General features: G+C 44.3%; 1 protein-coding gene across 2 annotated transcripts; it reads left to right on the forward strand.

Annotated features, from left to right (window-relative positions):
• The first annotated feature begins 6,187 nt into the window (after window positions 1-6,187).
• LOC134395898 (zinc finger protein 84-like) lies at window positions 6,188-13,098 on the forward strand. Of its 2 annotated transcripts, none has more exons than XM_063122127.1 (2): window positions 6,188-6,584; window positions 8,508-13,098. In XM_063122127.1, the coding sequence occupies exons 1-2, from the start codon at window positions 6,558-6,560 to the stop codon at window positions 9,537-9,539; spliced, it is 1,059 nt and encodes a 352-aa protein (XP_062978197.1). In that variant the 5' UTR covers window positions 6,188-6,557; the 3' UTR covers window positions 9,540-13,098. The 2 variants fall into 2 exon arrangements, with proteins under 2 accessions (XP_062978197.1, XP_062978198.1); XM_063122128.1 differs by lacking the exon at window positions 6,188-6,584 and adding an exon at window positions 7,109-7,125.
• Window positions 13,099-16,582: the final 3,484 nt, after the last annotated feature.

Consider the following 16,582-nt stretch of genomic DNA (forward strand, 5'->3'; position numbering starts at 1 on the left):
GTGCAGGTGTTTCCTCCAGTTTTTTTCAAGCGGGGAGGGGGCACGCAAACTGGGCCCAGTGATACCACTAACCTAAGATGTGTGCCTGCCCTGTCTTCAGATGGAGACTGAAACCACCCTGAAAACTCACAAAATGAGCAGGCCTTGGAGAAGGTTGTTGGTTATATCAGGACGCTACTTACCCTTTCCATAAAACATCCTTCATAAATGTTTGTCATTCATAGAATGTCAAATATGAAACCGACCCCGTTGACCTCCACAAAATGTAGCAGAACAGTTTTCCTCTCGTTCTTCTGGAACGGAGGCCAAAAGAGCACCGTCTCTTCCACATAATATGCTCCGTTTCATCATCTCAAGCACTTGCCACATCTCAGTTATTTTCCTCTCCCTTTCTTTAAAACCATAGTTGGACAGGTTTGGTCATTTCCAATGGACACACTGGCAAGGCATCATAAACAGGAGCATCTTTGGCCTCTCTCTGTGCATATTTAATTTGCATGCAATTAACATAATCTGCATAGAAATAACAAAGCAGAGGATTGCCAGTTCATAGATTTGGGCTGTATTGTACTTCTTCCCTTGTGCTGTTCATGCAGTTTCTGATCTTGGACTGCCTGGGCTACCAGTTATTCGTTGAGATCTGTCTTTTACATTGTCATTGGGTGCACTGGTGGAAGAGAGGAGATAGTCAAAATGCATATTGCGTACATAGAATAACAGAATAGCAGAGTTGGAAGGGGCCTACAAGGCCATCGAGTCCAACCCCCTGCTTAATGGAGGAATCCACCCTAAAGCATCCCTGACTTTTCCCTATTTTAGCTTGACTGAAGCTGTAAGTATTCCAACGCTGAGGATTCTCTGTTCAGCGCTTGCAAGCAGAGCAAATCCGCTTCATCTTCAGCTGTGGTTCATGGTTCAGCAACTTCAAAGGACAAGCGGCCAGTAAGAAATGTTGCCTGTCTTCTTTAAACTTGAATAATCTTTTTGCTGTTGTTAAATTATTCGACTGCACTCCCTCCAGATCTACTTTGCTTCTTTGGGCTGCTCCTCTTGGCATGTTATGTACATGGGTTGGACAATCTGAGTACAAAATACACATGTTGCCATCAAGTACGAAGGCTGGTTGAGTGAGTGGTGTTTATGGCATGAGCAGAAGAACCACTAGGTGGCACTGTGCAGGGAGGCTTAACCGTTTTTGTGCTGGAAAACAGTCCAGTTCATCTTATCATAGAATCACAGCTCTTGGTTAACTCTTATGGAAGTATCCTTGTGTGCATTCCTCTGGCCTTGCCTGTAGCTACTTTAAAGTGGACTGCAATGAAAAAGTTATACATGTTCCCTATGTACTTGACACTTAGCCAGTATTTGTATTTTGTACTCAGGAATTCATAGTCATATATATGGAAAATCCCATGAAAAATTCCCATATGTGGCATGTTGTCTTCAGGAAATCACCTTTGATCTTTTGAGTTATCTTCAGTCTCTTGCATCCATATGAGCGACCAAGACACGGGTCAACTAGGGTCAAGGATCTGATTGGTTTTGGATCAGTTGCCCAAGAAACAAACACAAGTCCATTCTTCCCACTTAAGTTTTTTTTTTTTTAGCTGTACACTTTAGATCAATATGCTATTTGGCTGGACTGTGCTCCTGGACCCATTATAAATCATCATGCGCTATTCCCAGACCTGCCAAAACCTATTTGCTTCACCTCCGGGATTATTTGAACTTGCCCCCAAGCCTTACCCAGTGCCCAGATATTTTTTTAATTACAAGAGTTGACAAACCTAAGATCAGCACCTTGAGACAAAGAGCAATCCTAAGAGGTGTGATAGATCACCCATCATTCCCAAGGTACTCCTGGCTCATGCTGGCCAGGGTAGGAGAGTAGGGGATAGGAGAGTAGCTTTACCAAGTTTTTTTTTTAGGCCTGTAGATCTTTTCTTTTTAATCCTCCCTCCAATTGAAAGCAATGGGAATAGGAAATAAGCCACAGTGATCCAAACTGAGGAACCTCAGGGAACAGAGGGTCTATAGATCCTGCCCCCAAAACACCACATTTTGGGCATACCCCTCACAACAGATGTACTAGGTCAGACATGGTCCTCTCCCCCCCCCCCTTCCCATCAGACATCCTTGCCTACCCTACCCTAACTCCTGTTTGTGGGTTAGGATTGCTTTGCCTGTGATTTTAAAATTAAATAAAATTGGCAGTGATCCAGTAGCTGTGGAATGGCCTTGTGCAGTAACCAACAGTATTCGTGTAGGCTGTTTTTTCTATGAATATTTTTTAAAGGTTAAACTACAAACCATCATAAGTTTAGGGTTTTGTTTTGTTTTCCAGTTTGGCTCAGATATCCCAGAGACTGATGCAAGGCACTTAGTCTGCAATCCTATACATGTTTACTTGGTAGTAAGTCCCACTGAACCCAGTGACACTTCTGAGTATGACACATTTAGGATTGCGCTGTTACATTTCATCCAGAATCAAATGGATATTTAAAAATAAATTGGGAATGACACCTTGATCCTTGGAACACGCCCTCGTCATATTGCTTACTATTTGTTGAACCACATTCAACTTTTGCTCTGTACATATAGAAGAGTCATCGTCAGACCTCAGTACCAAAGTCCAGATTGCAACAAATGAGACATTAAGATGTTTCCAAAACTATTTTAGCTTCTTTCTTGTGCTTCCTGTTTTGCTTATCTATAAGCATTATACAACGAGGGATTTTTTTTAGCAAGCTCTTTATCCAGAAAAAGGTTTTCTTTCTTTCTTTCTTTCTTTCTTTCTTTCTTTCTTTCTTTTTCATTACTGTAGGAACCCAGCATAGCATATGTGTACTTCCCGATAGGCTGTGTGGTGCCCGGAAATTCCAACCTGCTGCTGTTACTTTTACGGAGTCATGAGGCATTTTACGGCACTCACCTTCATGACTTCTAAGCATTTCCCAGCTGAATGAAGTCTTCATCACAAAATAAAGTAAGATTTACTACTAGTCACTCTGGGTGGCCTTTTCTATCATTTATTTAGTTATTTTAATCATTTATATCCTGCTTTTTTAAAATAAAAACACACCAAGTTTGTAGTTACAAAACTACAAGAAAAATAAAATCAATCAGACAGTATAATGTGCACAAACACAGCAACATAAAAATCTAAGCAAATGGCATGAAACAAGAGAAAATATTTAAAAGCCTTCTGGAATCATACAGATTATTAGAGCCTGCCTATAAAATGAATGCTGAAAATATGTAAGAACATTGGAAGAGTCATGCTGGATCTGACCAAAGACCTATCTTGTCCAGCATTCTGCTCCCATGGGAAATCCACAAACACCACATGGGTGCCATCGCATCCTCCTCCTTGTGTTCCCCAGGAACTGGCATACAAAGACACACTGCCTTTGATCGTGGGTGTAATATGTAGCCATCACAACTAGTAGCCTTTGATCACATCCTCCATGACTTGGTCTAATTCCCTTTTCAAACTCCAACTTGGCGGTCATCACTAAAGCTTTCATGGTACACTATACCTGCTGGAATTCCCCCTTCTACATGAGTATTAAAGGTGTGGGAGCCCTACCTCGGTTTGCATCTGGCCACCCTAGTTGAAGCTAGCAAGCCATGCTGCACAGTCTACCCTCAGGTAGAGGCCTTCTCAGGCCTCATGGGTGAACTGTGGAGACTGAACCCTCTTCTATCCATCACTCTTTCCTCTGTAATTTGCCCCTCCACATGATATTAGAAATGAGCCCAACTGGAGAAAAGTGATGCGAGGGGGGGCCAGGCTTGTAGGTGAAAATGCTGCAGGGTTTGGCAGGCCTACACTTCTTTGGTCGTTCAAATCATTCACCCGCACACTCCACTTGACACATGGACGAGGCAACTTTCTGCTTAAAGAACAGAGCTGTGACTGGTTTGGGCTTCAGTGTGAGTTGCTTGGAGAGTGAAAGCCATGTGAGCTGTGGCTATCAAACAACAAATAAGGTGGAATGGGATAGGCTGCAGCCTTCCCCAACCTGATGCTGGGAGTTGTAGTCCAACTGATTTGGACTACAACTCCCAGTATTCCTGACCATTGGCCATGGTAGCTGGGGCTGCTGGGAGTTGTAGTCCAACACATCTGGAAGGCACCAGGTTGGGGAAGGCTAGGGATGAAGAACAGAAACAGAGCAAAAAAAAAATAGGAATGGTGGAAGGAAAGACTGGTGCAGAGAGGGAGAAATCCCACTGTTGGTTGGGCACAGATATTGCCAGAAAGAGATGGGAAAGAGTCACAGGTAAGAGACTAGGAGGGGAGTACAACTGGTCCCAATTCTTACATTTTTGGAGATACTAGCCAAATGTCCCCGGAAGCTTACTGACAAGCCGTGTTGGTGATAAGTCATCTTTTCTTTCGTTTTTTTGCCTCGGCGCCTGATAATCAGAAGTATCCTGTCTCTAAACATGAAGTCAGAGTCAAACACTGTATTGTATGACTAACAGCCGTTAAAAAAAAAAAAGAAACTAAAAATATCTAAGAACAGAACACAAAACTGCCGAGTTAACATAGCTATGCTTGCACAGTCCACTGCAATAGTGTTCAGAGTGACTACACGGATACGTTTCGCTGCTTTAGTAGACAAAGCTGCTTTATATGTAACATGAAGATTACAATCGGACAGTAGCCAGTAAATCTTCACATAGATTCTTTTACTCTGCGAAGATGCCAAAATCTGCCCCAAGAACCTCTCTCCCATGAGATTTGATATAAAGAGCAGCACAATAAATCATATCCTCTACCAGACCACAGATGCAAAGCCATCAGTTTCTTAAAACCTGCCTATTTCTTCTGTCCAAGAACGCTGTAGGCATGGTCGAAAAACGTAATTCTATAAATGCAATTCTCAGTGAAGCAAAACGTAAGGGTTTGTAGACGCTGGGTTCTTTCATGATTCATTTATCAAACAGTACCACTGAGGAAAAATGGCAGAACTTGATAAGCTCTAAATCCTGATTATTATCCAGCCATATATCCAATCTCTCAATTTATTTTTGCCTCCGGGAAGACTTGGTATCAGGTGTTGATTTTGGCAAACTAACTGCTCTTGACATGACTTGGCACAGCCTCCTTTCATTTGTTCTCTCAAGCAAAGTTTGGGGAAGTGATTCTCAGCAGGTCAGTAGTGGGGAGGGGGGCTGCCCCCCTAAATTTTCTCTGCCCCCCCAAATGTTGTTTTTTTTTACAAATTATTTAAAAACAGCGTACAATTTTGTCTTTAAAAGGCCTGTAAACCAAATGAGTTGCCCCCTCTACTTTTTGGGTGCCCCCCAACTTTTAGGCTGGCTACAAGCCTGATTCTCAGGCATATGCAAGACTCTCTTACAGTTCAAGAGGGTTGCTGCCTTCTGAGATCTAGCTTCTATTGACAACAAACCTCTGCCCTAAGGAAAGGAGCTGAGATCCCGCAGGTGGGTGGGTGCGAGGGGGCTGCCAATATATATCTCAGGAACTTGTTTTGACAAATCTCCAACTCTTTGAAACCATTATGCCTTTGCTCCTAAGGCTGCCATCCTATACCTACTTACCTGAGTGGAAGTAAGTCCGATTGGACGCAATGGGATTTACTTCTGAGTAGACATGCATAGGATTACCGTGCCAAACTCAATGCCATACTGGATTTGAGCAACAGTTTCTCCAGGAAACGCTTTCAACATTGGGGCCGTTGACCTCCCCTCTCTGAACATAGAGATTTCACCCTCAGCCCTTCATATTTTACTAACCCAGCTAAGCATTTTATCCTTCTTCTGCCACACTAGAAGAAGGTAACGCCAGAAAAGACTGTTGGGGGGGGGGGACTTCTGCGGTCCTTACTACTTAAATCTATATCAGAGCGCCTTTCCCAAGCGCCACCAAACTGCACAAGTTCCCAAGGCCTTGTGCCAGAACTGAAAAAAGCACTCTGCCCAAGCTCAGAGGCACTCCGCCTGAGGTGCCAGAACTCATTTTTTTGTTGTTTTAAAGGCGGCGAGCGCAAACATTTGGTCAGCGGTTTTGAAGGCGAAGCGGAGTGGCCTCACCCCCCACCCCGGCCCATTTTCGCCGTTATCCAGCAGGGGGCTCTGGCACGGCTAGCAGGCTGCTTCCTTTGTCTGCTTCGGGTCGGCCTTTTCGGATTGAGTTTCCTGGGTCAGAGGTAGCTCCTTGGTGGTGGTGCTGCTGCTGCTACTACTGCTACTACAAGCGGCGGCCGCCTCCTCCTCCTCCTCCCTTCCCATCCCCTCCTCCTGTTCTTCCATTGTGGAAAGCGAAGCCCGCGCTCGACAGCAGCTGCTCCCTCCATGGAGGCGGGGAGGTCTCGGCTCCTGCTGCTCCTCGAGGAGCCTTAAGTGAAGCGGGGAGGGTGCTGGGGAGGGGGCGGCTGATGCAGGCAGGAGCCAGACCTTTCAGCCATTGAATTAGCCGCACAAAAGGGCTCCCTCCTTCCCCTTCTCCGCTCACCCACCCTCCTACCCATTCGTGGCCGCCACCGGACAGGGGGATCCCGTCGCCGCTGCCTTTACTGACCCGCATGAACTCTGGCTTCCTTGATCACAAGGTAGGGACGATCGAAGCCCCCCACTCGCCCACCCCACGACCACCACCAGGAATGGAAGCGGCCGGCCCGGGGGGAGCGAGGCGCCAGATTTCTCTTGCATGCCTCGGTCGGCTTGCTCCTTGCATCACGCTACCTGGGCGGAACCAACGGCGGATCGGGGACGGGGTTTGCTCCGGATGGCTGAGTTGCAAACCCGTCTCCTCCTTGCCCGCAGCCGACGCCTGTGGCCTTGCGCACAGCGTTGGTTTTCGCTCCCTGCCTGCGTTTCAGCTGTAATCCGCATGGGGTGGGGGGCTGATCTCCAGTGGGCTGGGGTAGATTTGAAGCAGAGTTTGGATTTACTACATGGGGAGCGAGCGAAAGAGTGACTCTGAGCATGTGCAGAGTACGTTTTTACGTTGCCTTCCCGCATTGATCGTTGTGCTTGGGGACCCTCTTCCCACCCTTCCCACCCCACGGCACAAAATACACGCAAACAGTGTCACTTATGGATGGCAGGCATGTGATATAAACTGCGGCTTTTCGCTGGTGACATCCACACGTGAGTAGCAGCCTGTGCATTTTATAAACCTTTCAAAACCAATAATACTGTTTGCATGTGTTTTGTGATAAGGAATCTGCTCCACAGAGCGGAAAGTAGCATATGGAAGAGACCTGTGTAACTGCAGCTCCCCTCATGTGTTTGGGATTTACTAGTGTGTTTGGGTTGCTTGCAGGGTGTGATGCCCAGCATTTCTTTCTTTTTTTTTAGTCATTAACAGTTTGGGGAAAAGTTGAGATACAATGTAGTGCTATAGTGGGGTAATCTAGAACAGGGTAGGCTTAGGTTTGCTAGTCTACTCACATTTTAAGGGCCATTAAAAGTTGTAAAATCAAAATTTAACAAAATAAGGATAGCTCAAACTACAGGGCTTAGTCTGTAGCAGCAGTCAGAAGCTGGAGTCTGGGGAGCCAAATCTGTCTCCTTAGGGTGCCACATGGCTGCCCAGGTTGCCTTTGCTACTGCTCTCCTCCTCAAAGATCAGTGTGGAGGCAGGAGGGAGCAGAGCATGCTACATACAACTGTGCCCTGAGTCCTGGGCTGGCAATGCCAAATGGTTTTGGCATGCGCCACTTTTGGCCTGTGCAGCTGCCCTATGTGAAGTTGGAGTGCACCCAATTCTCTGTGCCATTTCCAGGAGTCTCCTGAGCCTTGTTAGTGGTGCAAAGGATTCTAGGAAGCATTCCAACTTGGCATGGCCCTTCTTCCTGGCCATAAGGTCTAGAAACTTGCTTCTTGAAAGAAAGAAAGAAAGAAAGAAAGAAAGAAAGAAAGAAAGGTTGAAATTTGTAGGAGCTGAATGGTGAGGCTGATATTTATTTTTTATTTATTTATTACATTTTTATACTGCCCAATAGCCAAAGCTCTCTGGGCGGTTCACCACGTTCTGCAGGTTTTCTGTACTTCTGTGGAACTGTGGCATATGCACAGCCCTGAACAGAGAACAACTCTACTCGAAGGAGTTAGACTACATGACCTTCAGAGACTTTTTAGCTCTATTATTATTTTGCTAAATTCCTTTGCCTAGTAACTATAGCCAGAAATAGTTGGTCTGTGCTCCCCATGAAGCCAGGAACTTTTGGCCAAGATGAGTTTTGTCTGTGGTTGAGGGACAATTCTTGCATTAACCTTATTTTCTTGCATCTCTTAACACTTAAGTAGAGGAGCAGATAGAAAGTGATGGAACATGGAAACCAGAAGGCAGCTATGGCTATTAGGAAGTGCCTTGGGAATGCCACATTTTCTGGGTGTGAGAATCTCATCTGATCATGGATATTACGGGTTTACATTTGGATCATGGGGTGGGATTTAAAATGTTGATGCTTTTGCTATTTTGAGAGTTGTCCTCCCTTAAAAGAGCAACACATTTGATTTCCTGTTAGGTAAGAGGAAGTAACAAAATGAGCCACATGGAGGAGAACTTTAGCCCTGAGGAGGCTAGATCACAGCTTGTGACCAAAAGGAAACTCCTTAAGATGCTGAGCTTAAGTCCTGGGCACAGCCAAGCACGTGGAACTGAAGTGAGGGAGAAGAAAATACCTTCAATGACATGGCCAGTGAAACCAGTACATACCATCAAGAAACGCAAAGCCTTTTTGGTCCACCGGGGTACCCAGACAGAAGAGATCCCAGACATCTGTATTGAGTGTGGGAAAGTCTTCATTCAGAACTCGAGCCTGATCAACCCGTGGCCAGTCCAGCCCGACGATAAGCCGCACAAGTGCTCTGAATGCGGGAAAAGCTTTACTGTGCGTTCCAGTCTGAATAGACACCAGAGAATCCACACAGGGGAGAAGCCTTACATATGCCTTGATTGTGGCAAGCGGTTCAATGACAAGTCTAACCTCACTCAGCACCAGCGAATCCATACGGGAGAGAAGCCCTACGAGTGCATTGATTGTGGCAAGAGCTACAGCCGCAGCTCGCACAAGAAGAAGCACCTGAAGGACTCGGCGGAAGATCAGCAAGAGGCTTGCATCCAGGGGGATGTTGCCGACGCCAGCAGCATCGGTGAGAAGCCCAAACCAAAACAGAAGGCGGAGGTGCTGAACACCTGTACAGAATGCCTGCGGAGCTTCAGCCACAACGCTGACCTCATCAAACACATGCGCATCCACACCGGGGAGAAACCCTACAAGTGCAACATCTGCGAGAAAAGCTTCAACGTCAGCTCCAACCTGTTTAGACATCAGAGAATCCACACGGGGGAGAAGCCGTATGTGTGCTCCGAGTGTGGGAATTGCTTCACTGACAAATCAACCCTGGTCCAGCACCACCGGATCCACACCGGGGAGAAGCCTTACGCCTGCCGGTTCTGCGGCAAATGTTTCAGCCACAGCTCCCACCATAAGAGACATGAGAAGATTCACAACAGAGAGAACCCCTTATTTGCCTACCCTATTCCATTGTTTTAACAGGTTGCTCTCAGAGGAGGGGAGGAGGAAGAGGGGGAGGATAGAGAACTGTGTGCCTCGGGTAACCTACTTTTTTGAAGAGTGCAGGAACCAACTTGAAGGATTTTGCCAGTATGATTTCAGACACCACCAGAAAAAGTCACTTCTGACAGAATACAACTACAGGATACCAATGTACAATATAGTACCTTTAATAAGATCCAAATGTTATGTAGCTTACAGTGAATGCTCAAAATCTGGTGAATCTGAGTGTGAATGTTGATAATCCCAGATGAATTCTCTGAATGTCTGAAAGTGTTTCTCTTGGTTTTGGACATACACTCCTGAAGTGCCATCAGATTTAGGTAGCTGTCAACTGCTACAAGCCTGGGGATGGGAACATTCCCAAAATTTGTCAGATTGTCAACATTCAACATTACCGTATATCTCCCTTACAGGAATATTGGGAGTATTGGAGGATATTGTATATTGGATGTTATTAAAGGTACTGTGGAATTATGCATTGATATCCACTAATCATAATGAATTGTGAGCGAACTTTGTAGTTGTACCATTCATTATCTTTATTCACTGGGACTCCTTTTTGTTTCTGGCTCTTCTAACTACCTACACAAACCGGGCCACAGGTCTCTTTGGGGAAGAAAAAAAGAGACTCCCAATCTCTATGCAAACAAAGACTCTTGAGTGAGAGAGAATCTGCCCTTAGGAGATAGTGCTAGTAGTCAATTAACCTCAGTAGCCTTTTGCTTCAGGGCTCAACTTTTTTTGGATGGTAGCTCCCAGCCACTGGATGCTCTCTATTATGGTCTGCTGAATTAGAAGGCCCTGATTGGCAGAAATCTCTTTGCCACTTACGTTTCTACAGATTGAGGTTAATCCATTTTACAAATGCCTCATCGGTAGATAGGTTGAGGCCTCTGTAAAAGGCATGCTTCCCAGACCCTGGAACACTGTTTTTATTTTTCCTTACTTTCTACTCTTTGCTGCACTTTCTCAGCGGTGTGGCTATTAGAACTGGATATCCAGTGGCAGAAGAGCCGTGTTATTCTATAGCAACAGGAAGATAAATTGTGCTCTGGCACTTTAAGAGATTGGGTGGTTTATTGGGGCTTTAGGCTTTCCTAGGCAACAGACTCCATCAGATGCTCACACAATGGACTGAGACGGTGGAGGGGTGCGTGTGCGCGCGTATGTAATACATACGCGTGCACACACAAATACACGTGTGCACAGGTTGAAAACCAAATTAACCAAGGTGAGAATAGAGAAACCCAGTACGCCTGGGTTAGTGGACCACTGAACATAGAAACACAATGATTAATGAAATGGAGGACAGTTTCCCTTTTGTAGTGAGCAAACCACCTGTAATCCTTATTCAAGCCCTGAGAAATCTTATCAAATTTGTTAATGGATTCCTGTTTGTGTTGGTTTTCTTTTTGAAAAATAATAATAATCGCAGCCCTAAGGACCGAGGTGGAGGATCCAAGTTGGCTGTAACCGGTTCACCCCATTGGTTTCTATATGTTCCCATTTGTCAAATCGGGTTTATGTTCAGAAGCGTGTTCTAATCCAATCTAGTGGTCCCTCCTAGCCAGGTTGGAGAAAATGCTAATTGAAACTTGGCTCAGCCACAGATCCAGTGGGCAGAGTCATAACCTCTGTGTCTCTGCTCGTCCTCTGTGTTTAAAAGAAAGAAAGAAAGAAAAAGGAAATGGGGGGTGGGTAAAAAAAGAAACCCCCCCACCCCCAGGAATATTTAGTGATCTACTTAACTGGGTAGTTGCGAGAATTAATTATTGAAAAGAAGGCAAATAATGTTGTGGTCCACCCTCAGCTTTAGCCTTTGGGTGAGACTGTGAATCTAGAGCTAAGAGAGGTAGCCTGAAATGAAACTGTAAAAGTAACACAATGGGGAAAGTTTGGAATTAGCTGTCCATAGAAGACTGTTGTTTGCTATATCTAAGTAATTTTGTGGTTAGCTTTTATCCTTTCGGTAGGCATCCTTTATGAAAATGTTTGTCATTTAATAGAGTGTCTGATAGGAAACCTAACCTTTGACCTATTGTAGCAGTTGATTCTACAGGTTAATTAAACACTTTATACCATTGGCTTTTTGCCATCTTGAATGAGATTGAGGGGGGCAGGCAACTATGTCCCCTAATTCTACAGATACAGGGGGGGGGGGAGAACAAAAACAAACAAACAGCATTTCTAGATCATCCACATGTGCTGTATTGTCTGAATCCATTTTTTTTTTGTTTCTGCTGTATGCATTTTTGTATCCCAGAGGGCAAACTCTTGGTTAAGATAGAGGCATTTAGAGTATTTCCATTATTATTTGTAGATTATTATTTTGGTGCATTTGTCTGTGTGTGTATGTTTTATTTTAAAAAAAATTAAGTTGGCCTTGCACAACACCCTTATTGCAAATATTTATGCGCCTTTGTCTGCTGGCATCTCTGAAATATCCTTGCAGTACTGTCATGGCATCATGGTTTTGTTACATTTTGAGTAGAGCACTTGATACAACCCCGTCCTCTTAAAGTATTTTGGGGCTGGCAGAGCCTGTCTTGCGATCGATCCATAGCGATCCGTTTCCCCTTTTTTGGGACGGCCAAGGGTATGATCCTGTGTGCATCGAGAAGCTCGTTACAAACAAACAAAAAGCTTTACACATCAGCAACTGTGCAAGATTCCATTGCCAGCATCCAGACTTCAGCAATTTTTTTCAGGCTGATGATGGCCGCTGGCAGAGCTGGCTTTAGGAGAGAAAAAAAAAGACTTTAGATAAATTAATGGAGGATAGGCCTATTGAGGGCTGTTATCCATTATAACTAAATGGAACCGCCATGTACTGAGCACATGTATACCTCTGAGCACCAGATGCTGGAGACAAAACGGAGATGGCCCTCTCCCATCATGGCCTACTAATGAATTTCCTGGGAGCTGTTGGAGGAAGAGTGTTGGATTAGATGAACTTTCAGCCTGAACCAGTGAGGCAATCCTTATGCTCTTATGTTCACCCAGTGATGAATGTGGATTATTTGTGTTGTTTTTCCCCCAAGAACTCCCACAATGTTATTTATACCTGGTACTTTAAGCTTAGTGATAAACATGGGTGGAATATTTTGTCAGACTTCCACAGTGTTTTGCTGGTACTCCATACACCCTTCTGTTTCCCAATGCAAGGATTCCCTTGTTAACTTCAGTGATAGACCCAGCTCCGCATACCAAAAAACTCCCCTTCTAATGAATTAAGTGGGAATGCTGGCTATACAGGATCTCAAAAGTACACTTTGTGGAGGATTCTGAATAGGGAGAGGGGATTCCTCTTCCCTTGAGTTACAGCAATTAATTTAGAGCACATCAATGTGTGTGTGTCTGTGTAATTCACATTTTTCCTTTAAAAAAAAGGTGATGTGGTGTAATGAACTTAAAGCAAGCCTTGCTGTTGAAGTGAATGGAGAATTATAATTAACTTAATTGACATAGTATCTAAGCATTTCCCTGGTGAATGAAATCTGAATTAAAAAATAAACTACGGTTTACTATTGTGCAATCTGCCTTCTTGTGCCCTTTTATTTAGCTGGTAAATTTTTTCATGGTTAGTCAGGCTCTTAATTGCCCACCTATTTTAAAATAATGGTCTACTATTTTAAATATGGTTGAAATAAGAAATATGAGATCCTCTTTGAAGAGAAGTATGACATCCCATTCTTGACCTGGTGGATCATCCTGAGTATTACCAAGGTAGCCCCCACTTTGTCTTTTTCCAGGTTAGAATCTGGAGATTTTGCTTTAGCTTTAATTCTGCCACAACGAGAAATGGGACCACTCCCCCAATTTCTTGCTAGGCCCTCTAGCTCATCCCTTACCTGATCTGCTGTGGGGCGTGGTAGAAGCCCTAATTGCTTTAGTACAAGGGTGGGCAGCTTGTAGGCCAAAACATCTAGAGGGTCACAACTGCCATCAGCCCTCACTATTGGCTATGCTGGCTAAGGCTGATAGGAGTTGTTGGCTAAAACATCTGAAAGGTCACAAGTTTCCCACTCTTGCTTTACTAGAGGGACAGTTAGCAAAAGGACCTAGCAAGAAATCACACAAGGTGTGTTTTGGTATTACCAGTGCTTGCTGCAGCAGGACAAAGGTTAAAAGCAGAAGTGTTTTTAGGTCTGGAGTCATGGGGGGCCTAGTCCCCAATTTATTTCTCAGGGCCCTGGATCTATTTCCTGGAGCCCTGAGTATCCATTGGTGCCAATGGAAGTTTTCCCCCTCATCTTAAAAATGTCTGTGTTCGCCTATCACTTTAAGCCAGGAATCTTGGCTTATTGCACTAGGTTGGAAAAGTCTAGTTTAGTATGGTACCTAAACCTGGAATTATGGCTTACCGTGCCCAAACCATGGTTTAAAACTCCGGTTTAAAGTTTGCCTACAATCTTGGCTTATTTGGGACAATAAACCATAATGCCAGGTTTGAAAATTGTGCCAAGCTATCTGTGCTTGTTTTGGTAACTCAGTCATGTGAGTGAGAAGAGCAAAGCAGGAGAAATGGGCTGCAGGCACTAGCATCCGTCTCATTCACATTGTGGTGCAAAGCCAATGTCTGTATTGCCAGAAGGACCAAAATCACGAGGAAATATTGTTCTGTACATATGTTCCTATGTATGTGCAGTTCATATACAGTCAAAATTAATCCTAACTTCCTTCCATGCAACGCTTGGAAGTAACAGCTGACTTGGCATTTTGCAAACAAAATCTCACAAGGGGAGGGACAAAAAATACTGACAGGTACTGTTGGAACCAGCTCATATTTCTCCAAAGCAAATATAAGTGATTTGTGATCTACCAAACAGCCACCAGCTATGTGTTCCAGCCTGCCGGGAGCTTAATAATGCTCCTCTTTTTGCCTTTCCAAGCAAACGGCAAGAACAGATTTATTTGAGTCCCTGGTGGGCCTCATATGTGGCTGCTAGACTGTGTGGGCCCCAAGTTTGGCCGGTCTCTTGTGCCTCCATCTGAGCAAGAAGTTGTCAGGAAGATTGGCTTTAGGATGCCAGGCCTTGTCAGTCTGAAAATTTGGATTAGGTGAGCCAAAACCTTTCTGGTTTTGGTCACATACAGTAGAGCTTAAGGATGCAATTCTATGCATGTTTAGACAGTCCAAATTTCTACAACAACCAGCATACTCCAGCTATACTGGGGGTAGGACTTTTTGCTGTCTAAACATGCATAGGATTGCTCCCTAAAATATATTTATTTATTAAATTTATATACCGCCCCTCTCTGGGTGGTTTACAAAGTGTTGACGGAACTATCATCTGGCTTTCCAAAGATCTGTTGGAGGTCAATTCGGCAGAAACTTTGCTTTGTTTTGAGTTGACTTTCAAATAAAAGATCATTTCCATTGAAGAGACACGACGGCTGCGGTTACGTCCAAAGTATGTTGGATGATCAGAAGAGGTCATGAGCCAAAGTAGCTCTCGTGAGGTGAGGGCATGGTGAAATTCTTTTGATTTCCTTGGGTATATATACAAAGCCACCCATTTTTATGTGGGATCAATGCAGAATAGTCATTGTCAGCCACTTCCATACTCAAAATCCATTGTGTGGATTAAAATGATCTCGGAAGGTGCAGATGTGTGTGTGCTGTACTTTAACCAGCTTGATAACCTCCTCCAATCCCTTCCACACAGGGGTCTTGCTGCCACTGCTGTCTCCTACACCTGCAATTGCTTGGAAATAAAGCACCCCACAGATGGAACTAGCTATGAGGTGCTTCATTCCCCAAAAGGAAGAAAGCGTTTCTGCCCAAGGGGCACTAGCATAGCAGCTTTAGATCCGCTGCTGCAGTGCTACCTTGAAGAAGTGATCTCAGTGTGAATTAATTCACAGCTTTGAGCCTCTTTGCTATATGTCTGGTCTTGGCCCTGGGTTGCCTTGGGCAGCCCCACTTCCTCAGTGTAAAGGCTGTGTTGAGCTTTGAACTTTAGAAGGGCAAACAGGTGATTTACAAGAGCACCTGAAAACTTACGGCCAAAAAAACTAGTTGTGACAATGGGCAGCTGCATTGGTTGTTCACGTATAACGTAAGGATGGGTCTTGATTTTTACAACAAGGCCCTATTTAATTTTTATCCCGCCTTTCCACTAAAATAGTGCTAACAATAATAAGATACAAATATAATACAAAATTACAAGCTACCGTATTTCTTCGATTCTAAGACGCCATCGATTGTAAGGCTCACACTAATTTCAGTACCATCAACAGAAAAAAAGCTTTGATTCTAAGAAATAATAAACGCACCCGCGATTCTAAGACGCACCCCATTTTTAGAGATGTTTATATGGGGAAAAAAGTGCGTCTTAGAATCGAAGAAATACAGTAGTAATGAATGAGACAAGGTTGTAATGTCCAGTGTGGTAATAAAAGGTTTTTCAGTTAGCATATCAGTATTAGCTTTCTACAAGCATCTTGAGTACCTCCAAGGAGGTATTCAGCTCCCTCCCACCAAATAAAGTTGTCTGTGTAGTCTTAGATGATATGTACATGGGTGAAGGGGAATGAGCCATCACACCACCTTTCTTTTCCACACTCCATGATGCCAAGTACTTGTATTCTAGTCTAGTCTACCTCTAATATCCATGTGATGTAGAGATTAGAAAGACCTGTTTCACACCCAACAACAACCCATGGGTTGCTGGGGCCGTGTGAGAATGAGCGCACTGCATCCCACCCACTTGTGGCTTCCACCTTTCTGGCTTACAAAACAGAGTGAAAAACAGGTTTTTCAGAGTGATGTGCGAATCCAGCACTCTCGGTTGTTGAGGGAGAAACAACACCGTTTTAACCCAGCAACAAACTCTGGCTTCAAACTCTGGGTTGTTTCTCCTTCAATAACCCAGAGTGTCATGTTCACATGTTATTTTGTAAGCCAGAAAGAAAGAGGCAGCATACTCTTTGGACTGGTTCAATATCTGACTGGGATAGGGGAAGACCTGTTTGTGAGGATAAAATGAGGGGAGGGCGGCAGAAAACCATGTCTA

The sequence above is a fragment of the Elgaria multicarinata genome, chromosome 3 (genome assembly GCF_023053635.1).
Source record: "Elgaria multicarinata webbii isolate HBS135686 ecotype San Diego chromosome 3, rElgMul1.1.pri, whole genome shotgun sequence".
In the NCBI taxonomy this organism is placed as follows: Eukaryota; Metazoa; Chordata; class Lepidosauria; order Squamata; family Anguidae; genus Elgaria; species Elgaria multicarinata.

Excerpts from the sequence above, each read along its gene's own strand:
- LOC134395898 (XM_063122127.1), top strand. The coding sequence starts at position 6,558 with ATGAACTCTGGCTTCCTTGATCACAAG. Across the intron at positions 6,585-8,507 it reads CTGGCTTCCTTGATCACAAG|GTAAGAGGAAGTAACAAAAT; the intron begins GTAGGGACGATC and ends ATTTCCTGTTAG.